This window comes from Ananas comosus, linkage group 20 (genome assembly GCF_001540865.1).
Source record: "Ananas comosus cultivar F153 linkage group 20, ASM154086v1, whole genome shotgun sequence".
Taxonomy (NCBI): Eukaryota; Viridiplantae; Streptophyta; class Magnoliopsida; order Poales; family Bromeliaceae; genus Ananas; species Ananas comosus.
In genome coordinates, this window is record NC_033640.1 from 6911665 (window position 1) to 6922134 (window position 10470).

General features: G+C 39.6%; 1 protein-coding gene across 3 annotated transcripts; it reads left to right on the forward strand.

Annotated features, from left to right (window-relative positions):
* LOC109725905 (probable polyamine transporter At1g31830) lies at positions 7285 to 9829 on the forward strand. Of its 3 annotated transcripts, none has more exons than XM_020255305.1 (2): positions 7285 to 7454; positions 7862 to 9829. In XM_020255305.1, the coding sequence occupies exon 2, from the start codon at positions 7959 to 7961 to the stop codon at positions 9393 to 9395; it is 1437 nt and encodes a 478-aa protein (XP_020110894.1). In that variant the 5' UTR covers positions 7285 to 7454; positions 7862 to 7958; the 3' UTR covers positions 9396 to 9829. The 3 variants fall into 3 exon arrangements, with proteins under 3 accessions (XP_020110894.1, XP_020110895.1, XP_020110893.1); XM_020255306.1 differs by having other exon boundaries at positions 7285 to 7450; XM_020255304.1 differs by having other exon boundaries at positions 7286 to 7450; positions 7908 to 9829.

A 10470-nucleotide genomic window follows, 5' to 3' on the forward strand; every position in this document is an offset into this window, starting at 1 on the left:
CATTCTTCCTCTAGGAATGAGTCTCACCCCTGCACGGCAATCTACTTCGGCGCCCAATCCCACACGGCGAGTATGTTGTCACGTAGGCTAACTCTGGAATGCCGGCTTGTAGGGAGCGACCATTACAAGCTTGTGCGAATGAGCACAATGGCAAGTAAGCGTGATCAACCAAATAAAGTTTCCGGTCATCATGTCTAAAATATGGTACAAACACTAACGACCCAAAGGTTGGATTCTATGTCACTTTATTGATGTTTAGTCATTTAACTAGGTCAAGTATAACCACATGAAATTCATGCTACTTTTTCATGCAAAAGTCATATTCCATTGTCTATACAAGCATGTTAACCTTTCATTTCACCAATCTTAACATGATTTGTAGCATGCATAAGGAATGTCATTTAGTTTGCAAGTATCAATATACAACTCTCTTTACTATATAGAGGACATACAATTTGATATGTAGGATGCACATCTTAAGCATTCAAAAATTCATTTATACTAACTCTAGCATGAATATGCATGAATTGTAATTTTAAAATACAAAAAATGACATAGAAGGAATTCACCCATTTCGGTGAGGTTAAACCCACCGGATACCTCTCGAACTCCTTCGTTTGCGTTAACGAAGTTGTCCTCAAGCCTCCTAACACCCTAACAAAAATTCTAAGTGGGTTAGAAGTTTCTGACAAGCTTCCTACGAAATTTCTTAAAAATCACACCAAAAATAGATAGAAAATATCTTAAATGGAGAAAAACTCTTTCAAAATTCCAATGGAGGTTGGGATGTTTAAAAGGAAGTTTTGGAACCATAATTAAGCCCTAAAGGCTCTACCAAGAGAAAACCCAATTTAAACCCTAGTTTTCCAAAAACTAGGTTAAACTCCAAAAACTTTTCCAAAAACACAATCCAAAGAGCAAATAGGTAACTAACCTTCAACAGAGCTCCAAAGTTAGCCAAACTTTGGCTAGGGTTGGAGATAGTTACTCAACCAAATTTTAATCTTCAATTCCAAGACTTCTCCAAGGTTCAAGCGCACTCCTCCAAAGAAAAGGAGAGGGAAAGAGAGATCAAATCACTAATTAACCACAAAGGAGAAGAAATCTAGAGAGAGGAAGAGAAAGGAACTTATTAAGCCTTTTCTCAGGTTCTCAGCATAAAAGAATCCTAAATGAGGGTGTTGGGGGTTATATAGCAATATAACAATCCCCCAAAAGACCCTAAAAAACACCCAAATAGCAAACTGCACTAAAACACAGTTTACTGCACTGAGTACCGGTACTCGAATTGGAGTACCGGTACCCGGCACCCAGACTTGTAGAACCCGAGCCTCGGACAATTGGGTTAATTATGGTGCACCGGTATCAGTTTGATGCAGTACCGGTACCCAGCCCAGTACCGATACTCGCCGACTCCGTATCGGTATTCAGCACCCCAATGCTCAAATCCGAGAGCAGCCTTCTCTGTCACGCAATGGGATTGCGGCACCCCACTCAGGTACGGTGCTCCACACCCCAAAATCTGTAGTTTGCAGATTTTGATGGTAAGAACTTTTTCTTGCGTTCACGAAACACGAGTAATAGGTCGGTACACAGTCAACGACTCTCAAAACATTACGAATAGCTTAAAATATTATCCTTATACTGAAATCTTATAATTTACCAAAATTCAGTGTACTACATCCGAACTAGTATTTTGAGAAAACGATATGAAATTAATTTCTATTTCTATTTCGATTTCTATTTTAAAACAATTACGATATCGGGTCATCTATAAACTATTATTAATCTCCATACCTAAATCCACATGGCAAACTATCCTTAATTGTGGGCTGTGGGATCCATTATTTAATACTTCTCTCTTTTTATTTTCACTTACAGAAACCCTTCATTTTTCCGTAAAGTATTAATTAATGTGTCCATTTCTTCACCTTCAAATCTGAACTTCAATCCTTTGCTTTCCCGTTTGTTGATCTTCCACTTAATGCATCCAATTCTTTTTCTGCTGCTATATAAAATTGTTGCCAATTATGTCATCCCATCCGCACCTACCTATTATCTCTCTTTATTTCGTTTTCTTTTTCTTTTTTTTCTTCTTTGTCAATGACGGTCTCTCTTCTTCACCTTTTATCTAGATACCGTGGCATCCGCCGCCGCCGAAGGAGCCGTTGTCGCTGTTGACGTCGCCACCAGAGGCAACAATGGCGGCCTTGTCGTTCGAGGCAATGGTGGGGGTGAGGAGGAGGCATGGAAGTTTCCAAATATTGGCTTCGTACACATACTGCAAAGTCCTCTCCCACTATTAAGAATGAATGTTTCTTAATGTGTTTTATTATTTGGATTTTAGTTAGGTTAAGAAATTGTGGCATTCTTTTTTTTTTGTAATTCTATCACAGGTGAATAGGATTTTGTTCACAAAAAATTGGTAAATATGGGACCTCTTAATACTATTTTGTTAGTATTGATACTATATATAGCACCCCCTAAATTGGGTATAAGAGGTATGTTTGATGCACTTTTGCTTCTAACTTTTTGATGAAGTAAAAATTTTTAGACATTCTTTTAATTTTATACGTGTTTTTTATTTTTTTGAATTGTTGCTATATAAAGATTATTATGTAGGCAACGTCCTACCATATCGGTACCGATGCTGTTGCCGTCGTTAGCCGCCCTCTCTGCGATGCCTCCCGTGTCCTCGACAAGGACAACACTAATGTCGTCACCTTCGCCGGCCGCTCCCTTTGCGACGCTTTTTGCCCCCTCAACAAGGACGACACTAACATCAACGCATTTGCCAATTTATTGCCTATATTTCTTTTAATAACTATTATATGTTTATGCTTAAATAGAGTTAGAGAAAATATTATTGTGTTATTTTGACTAAGTATTTTTTTCGCTAAGTATTTTTTAAAATCTCTTTTGCAGCCAATTTGGTGAGATATATTAGAAGGACTTCATATTATTTTTCTTTTTCATCTATTTAAGAAAAAAGAATAAAAGGAAACTATGAAAATAGTTGGATTAGCACTTTTTTTAGTACAAAATCTTTCAATAATATCATTCGTAACTCTTTCAAATCATATTATAAAGTTGGCTTGAAGTTGGATTTACTAGAGCTCTTATATTTAATGTGTTTCATATTACTATAACAAAGATGTTTAGGATGAGTATTAGGCGAGAGTAAACTTGAATAAGGTTTATCAAGAAGTCATCATATATATAATATATTTGTTTCTATGAATTATAATATTTTGATAGTAGTTGATTTTTTTCTTCAAATACTATAGTGCTATTAGATGCTAGATATTTTCTATTTGATGAATAGCGCATAATTTTCATCTCTATTACTAATTGCCTTTCCTCCTTTTTTGTTTAAATTTTATAAGATATATGAATCTATTCTTACTAAGGGTTAAATCACTAACTATGTATTTTATGGTAAGCATATCTTAGTATCCAAAACCTATATTCCAACTATATAAATGTTTTCTTAAATTATATAAAGTCATTCTTTCTTCTTTCTCTCTCTTACTATGCATATCTTTCTTTTTGCTTTTCCTTCCAATGCAAGCAGTAATATTTTCCATATTTGTCCTACAGTAGAAGAATGAAAGCTTTCAATTGTAGAAATTGCTTTCCAATTTTGTTGGAAAATAATTCATTAGATAATTAGGCAGATTTAGAACTGAAAGGGAAAACCTATATGACTAAAATACAAAGAAAATTTTGCGGAATTGAATTAAATTTTTAAAATATAAAAATTTAAGAAACAATATGGCCAGTTATGCTATAAACACTACCAGCTATAAATTCTCTTTAGATCTCAAAATTAGCTATTTATGTAGGTCCTTATAAAATCTCAATTTTCATTTATGCTCTTCAGGAACTTTCTTTCCGTTATGTATATACTTATTCTTTTAAAACTTTCTTAATAAAGGATTTCTAACACAAAACCAACTTTTATAGATTAGATGTAGTGAGGTTACGGTACTTGTTTTGCGAGTTTGTATGTCACGCTCCAGAGTCGCCAATTTGGTCAGTTCGGGCACGCAAACAGACGCCGAACGGATATCACATCCTTTGTCCACCCAAGGCTCCAACAACATGTATAATACAAGCAATTCAATACAAATGAATGCAATTATACAAAGTTTGCACGAGGGCAAACAACAACTATCACAAGTGAAAGCATCGAAACTAACTAAGCATTCAACATACAAGTCATTTGATTTCATTTGAATCAAACACAAGTAAATTCATTACAATTACATTCATTCTTCCCATTTATTCACATTTACATCCCGTTTGCCTTTAACCAAAATAAAAGGTTTACATCCTTTTACATTACTAGTTCAACATACAAAAGTTGATTACTAAACATAGGTATGCCTATAAACTCCGAGGCCGCTATCTACGGCGCGATATCCTTGCCTCGATCCTCCGCTGCCCTGCTCGGGCATGGATCTGCAGGGTTAGTGGTAATGAGAACTAGAACGAAGTTCCCAGTGGGTTCGGCCGCCGACTCGCCCACTAGGTCTATTTCAGGCATATGTATTTCAATAAAGATAGATACTAAACCATCCAATGCACAACTAATACAATGCCTGCAAGAAAGTAGTGAGCAGATAGATAATCCATAATCATGATAATTATGCATGCATGTTCATGTGTCATTCTCTTTGGCCTTTACCCAATCATCCCGGGGTGCTCCTGGTTTACCCCAAACTCACATCTCACATATCCCATCTACTGGGATTAGCACTTGGCAATGCTAACTGAGGGATCCATCCCGTCTACCGGGGAAGGTACATGGCACAATCACCCGAGGGATCTTTGCCGGGTACTCTCCCCGTGGTGTCTACACTCTGGAGTACACCGTTTGAGGAGGAGCTACTTCTCTCAAGCCGGAACCAATACATGTGAGTATGATCCTATCTTTAATTTGAGGAAGTATAGGCAAACCTGTCTTATGCCACAATATCTCAATGCCAGTGATAGGTTCTACCATATCATATATGCCACCAAATCAGAGTCACAATGGTCCTGATGCCACACTACTCATAATGTTACTCTGGGTTAAACCTTGTTTAACTATTCACTTTTCGATGCCAATCGAGTCACTATAGTCAATGTCACATTTGTTTACTATTGTTATAGTCTTTTACACATTCACATGCACATAGGGTTCGTTTCATACATGGTTCACTTGGTTCATTATCATTTCACATATTCTTTAAGCATCTAAATGCATTTCAACCAAGAACATATTTCACAGTATTCTATATTCAAGAATGCTTCAATACCAATATGCTCAAGTAAAGTGACATAGACATAGAAAGAGATCCGGTGTTTCCGGACGGCACCCCCCACCTGTAGGTATGCTAGAATGTCGTGGTTCAGTTTTCACGATTTTTTAGACTTGTACGCCGCGAGCTGCGACGATCTGTACCAATTTAGCCCGTTTCTTCAATTTCTTCGCGCACGCTCGTCGTATCGCCGAACCGAGCGTACCAACGCATTCTTTGACCTACCAATTAGGTTAAAATGAGATCAATCCTAAGTTTTGACCTCAAAATTCAAAAACTCCAATTTTGGGTCCCTCAACAATGTCATCTTCCACACTTCTAGTCCCTAGCATGAATAACTTAGGAAAAATCCACCAATACACCTCCTAGAAGCATGCTAGAAGAAAACAAACCAAAACCCTAACTCAAAACTCATAGAACTCACCTTTAGAGTCCAAAGCTTTCCTTCAAAAGCTCTTACACAAGCTTGCCTTTACCTTGAAAAGCTTCTTCTCCAAGCTTGCTCCTCTAAACTCCTCCCTTTGCTCCAAGTTCTAGAGAGAAGGAGAGAGAGAAAGAGGATTTTAGAGAGAGAGAGGGAAAGGTCTTGTGTGTTGTGGGGGTGAGAAATGAGCCCTAATACAAGCTCACTCACATACATACACCCATCTCATGTCACATTAGCACTTAAACCCCTCAACTTTCCATCTTTACAATTAGTCCTCACTGGGCATTTTTCGCATATGGGGACCAATCTCTCTCCGCAGGGACCGGTCCCCGAGAGCGCAATTCTCAACCCTTGCTTACGGGGACCGGTCATTCCCCGCAGGGACTGGTTCCCGAGAGCAGAGCTCTCAGGAATTAGTCAATTTTCCACCTTTTTTGGGCTGGCTACGCGTACGGGGACCGGTCCCCAAGAGTAAAATTTCTAAAACTCAGCCAAGGGGAATTTCCCAACCTACGGGGACCGATCTCTCCACTAGGGACCGGTCCCCGAGAGTCTAAAATCTGGGACTTGGCCAGATTTTTCAATTTTACTCTCTCGGGTCCTTGTACACTATACCAAGGTTCCAATGCGTTTAGAACCCATTCCAACTCGTTCCACTCCGCGTTCCGTTCGTTTCGACGGAACTCGGCACGTTCTACAGGGATGTGGTATGTTACATTGTACCTTCGAAGGGTATATTTATGTACTAGATGATATTGTTGGACATATGTATTAAAGTTGTTACAAAGATATGACTTATTAAAGTTGTTACAAAGATATGACTTCTACATAGACATGCTAAAGAGAGATCATCGTTGGACATATGAATTAAAGTTGTTACAAAGATATGACTTCTACATAGACATGCTGAAGAGAGCTGCTATCTCCATTCGAACCAAGATATAACTTCTATCAAAAATTTATTGTGATCTTTTTATTCAAATAACAATTAAGATAAAGTAATGTCAGGAACAACAAATCTCTTTATGATAAACAGATTCATTGGACTAATGGTGTATACAATATTCGAATTATCGATGTGGATGCTCGTCCTTCAACTATGAGTGTAATTAGAATATTTATTGACAAAAGGATCACCCTAAGATGATCATCTCATGACTATTGAGAATAAATCAAATCAAATGATTTGTTTAGTTTTTTTATAAAAATTTATTTTCGAGTTATAATGAATAAAAAATTTTGTTACAATACCTGCATTGCGCGTGTAACTACACTAGTGTTTATTCGTGCGGATCGCTCGTGCGCACCACCGTTGCACGATAGCGACGGGATAACCACACTGCGTACAACGAACCGTTCTACGTCGGTGACACGTTGCGTAATCTGAACCGTGTAAGGAAGGGTTAACAGCGGTGATCGTATTAAATCCCCGCCGCAAGGTGGTCGACCCGATCCCATGTCGCAGGGCACGTGTCAAGCGTTTAATTTATTTTAAACGTAGAGAGAACCTAAAGTGTGACCACGAAAAGCGACCCGGTATTTCTCTCTCTATCTCTCTCTCTATCTCCCTCTCTCTCAACACACAATAAATATATTAGTTAACTTACTTGTAAGAAGTCCCTAGAGAGAGAAAAGGGAGAGAGAGAGAGAGAAGAGTTCAGTTTAGTTAGGGATCCATGGAGCGCTGAAACCCTCATCAAGATCCTGCGTTTAAATGGTGGGTTTTTGATTTATTTTATTTTATTATATATATATATATATATATTTTATGTGTGTGCGGTTAGTAGATCACTCAGTTCACAGGGATATCATATGAATTAGATGGGTTCAATTTGGTTGGTAAAGAGATAGAAGAGAGAATCTTGTTTACGTTTATTTTCTCTGTCATTCCCTTAGGTTTTGTTGAGTTTATTGCTCGATTTTCCCGAAAAGGAAAATTTTTTGGTGGGTCAGATGAACCGAGTTGTCTGTTATTTGGTTTTTGTGGCTACACATTCTCAAATTCCTTTTGTTGGTTAGAACCAAATTAAGAATCTGGTGAGCGCCCCCTATCTTTGCCAATTTTTGTTCAGGATTTATTGACTTGGATTTTGAAAGGGAAGCAATTGATTTGTTGTCTTTGATGAAGGTGGAGTGGAGTGGAGTAAAATTATCGCTGTGACTTTGTTGTGCAGAAATTGAGGAACACAGGAACTGCTACTAAAGCCTACTACTGTGTTGATCTTATGGGGGAATGCGGTGGTCGTGGTGTTGAATACAATGGCCTCGGCGACGACGATGAACGGTCTCGTAACAAGCACAATAATTTCCAGAAGGTTTCCGTCGTCCCCCTCGTGTTCCTGATCTTCTACGAGGTCTCCGGGGGTCCGTTTGGGATCGAGGACAGCGTCCAGGCCGCGGGGCCCCTCCTAGCTATCCTGGGCTTCGTCGTCTTCCCGTTCGTATGGAGCATTCCGGAAGCCCTGATCACCGCCGAGATGGGCACCATGTTCCCGGAGAACGGAGGGTATGTGGTGTGGGTCGCTTCGGCTCTGGGCCCTTTCTGGGGGTTTCAGCAGGGGTGGATGAAATGGCTGAGCGGCGTGATCGACAATGCGTTGTACCCCGTTCTCTTCTTAGATTACTTGAAGTCCGGCATCCCCGCTCTAGGGGGCGGGCCGCCGAGGACTCTGGCCGTGCTAATTCTCACCGTCGCGTTGACCTACATGAATTATAGAGGCCTGACGATTGTTGGCTGGGTTGCTGTCTTTCTTGGGGTGTTCTCGATCCTCCCTTTCATTTTTATGGGCTTGGTGGCTATCCCTAGGATTGACCCTTCGAGGTGGTTTGCGTGCGACTTGCGTAATGTTAATTGGAATTTGTACTTGAATACGCTCTTTTGGAACCTAAATTATTGGGATTCGATCAGCACTTTGGCCGGGGAGGTCGATAATCCGAAAAGAACTCTCCCGAGGGCACTGTTTTATGCGTTATTATTGGTCGTATTTGGATACTTGTATCCCCTCTTGACAGGTACTGGTGCAATTCCTCTTGATAGGGAGCTTTGGACTGATGGTTACTTCTCCGACATTGCAAAGATTCTTGGTGGTGTATTTTTAAGATGGTGGGTGCAAGGGGCTTCGGCGTTATCCAACATGGGCATGTTTGTTGCTGAGATGAGCAGCGATTCTTATCAGCTTCTTGGGATGGCGGAGCGAGGGATGCTTCCGGAATTCTTTAGCAAGCGGTCCCGCTATGGGACCCCTCTTGTGGGGATATTGTTTTCCGCTTCTGGCGTGCTTTTGCTTTCTTGGATGAGCTTCCAGGAGATCGTGGCTGCCGAGAATTTCCTCTACTGTTTTGGGATGATTTTGGAGTTTATCGCCTTCATTAGGCTGAGGATAAAGTACCCGACCGCTTCTAGGCCGTACAGAGTTCCTGTGGGGACTATCGGTGCAGTTTTGATGGTTATTCCCCCGACTGTGCTGATCTGCGTGGTCCTGGCTCTTGCCTCTTTCAAAGTGATGATCGTGAGCATTGCGGCAATGCTTTTCGGGTTTATATTGCAGCCATGTTTGAAGCTACTGGAAAAGAAGCGGTGGTTGAGGTTCTCAGTAAGCTCGGATCTCCCAGATTTTAGACCTAGTGAAAATGAGAATGCTGCGGAAACTCTGGTCGAGTGAGTAATTCACGTCAGGCTATGAACAGATAGGAGAAGCTCAACAACAAGTCGTAGCGGATTAAGCTTATCTCATTCGCCTTCCACTTCAGGGTTCATGCCACTCGATGATTACTCCAGCTTTCTGTTATTTGATGTCCGCGTTACTGAGTTTTGAGGGAGATGCATGCCTCTTTTTTTGAGGGGGAGGTCGGTTAGAATTATTGCCTTGTGGTATAGAAAATCGATCCCTGATGTAAGTTATCTTCTAGTTCGCCTTCATTTATTGCCTTTTTGATGTGTTGCTGCAATTTGTGTATTTTACTTCCATATTCAAATTTACATGACTTGCTTTTAGGAGTACATCAGAAACTTGCACAGAAACAGCTTTGGTGCGTTGGATGTTTCACATGGCTCATATATACTCTTTCAATCTATAAACTTTTTATGCCGGTATAATGTGGTGGAGATAAAATCACGTAGAGGTGAAAATTTATTGTGCTTTCTGTGTGGTCGTGCGTGACGAAGGAATTTGCTTCTTCTGGAATTCATGGTTCCGCACTTAAGAGTGTTACATGTGCAAGTAAATGGTCTAATGGGATAATTGTAGACTGGTGTATTAAATAATCACCTGGTGTTTGCAAAGACTACAATGAAACTTATTCCTATGTCGAAAACTGACTTTGTAAACTAGCATAAACAGAGATTAAAGGGAAAAAGAATTGGCAAATGATATGTGCCTTTAGAAATATATCATTTCTTGGCATCTTAACAAATTGTTTTAGGAATTTTCACTAGAGAATTTTCATATCCACTCTTTTGCTGTGCTTGTCCTAAGCAGTGTCTCTTGTATTTCTTTTCCGTTGTTTAGATAGTTTGGAAAACCTAAGTTTGTTGGTCTTATTCATATCTGCCATTGATTTTAGAAAGTTTGAGAAGTAGTTGCTTTTATATAGTAGGAACTACATCAATTAATGATATTATGCATAAAACCTTTGAAATATCAATAGCAATTGGTATTTCAGCATTCTTTATTTTGAGTTTCCTTTTCTGTGACTCTCTTTGTCCTACTGGCTGATGTATGCAAGTCATCTTCTGTC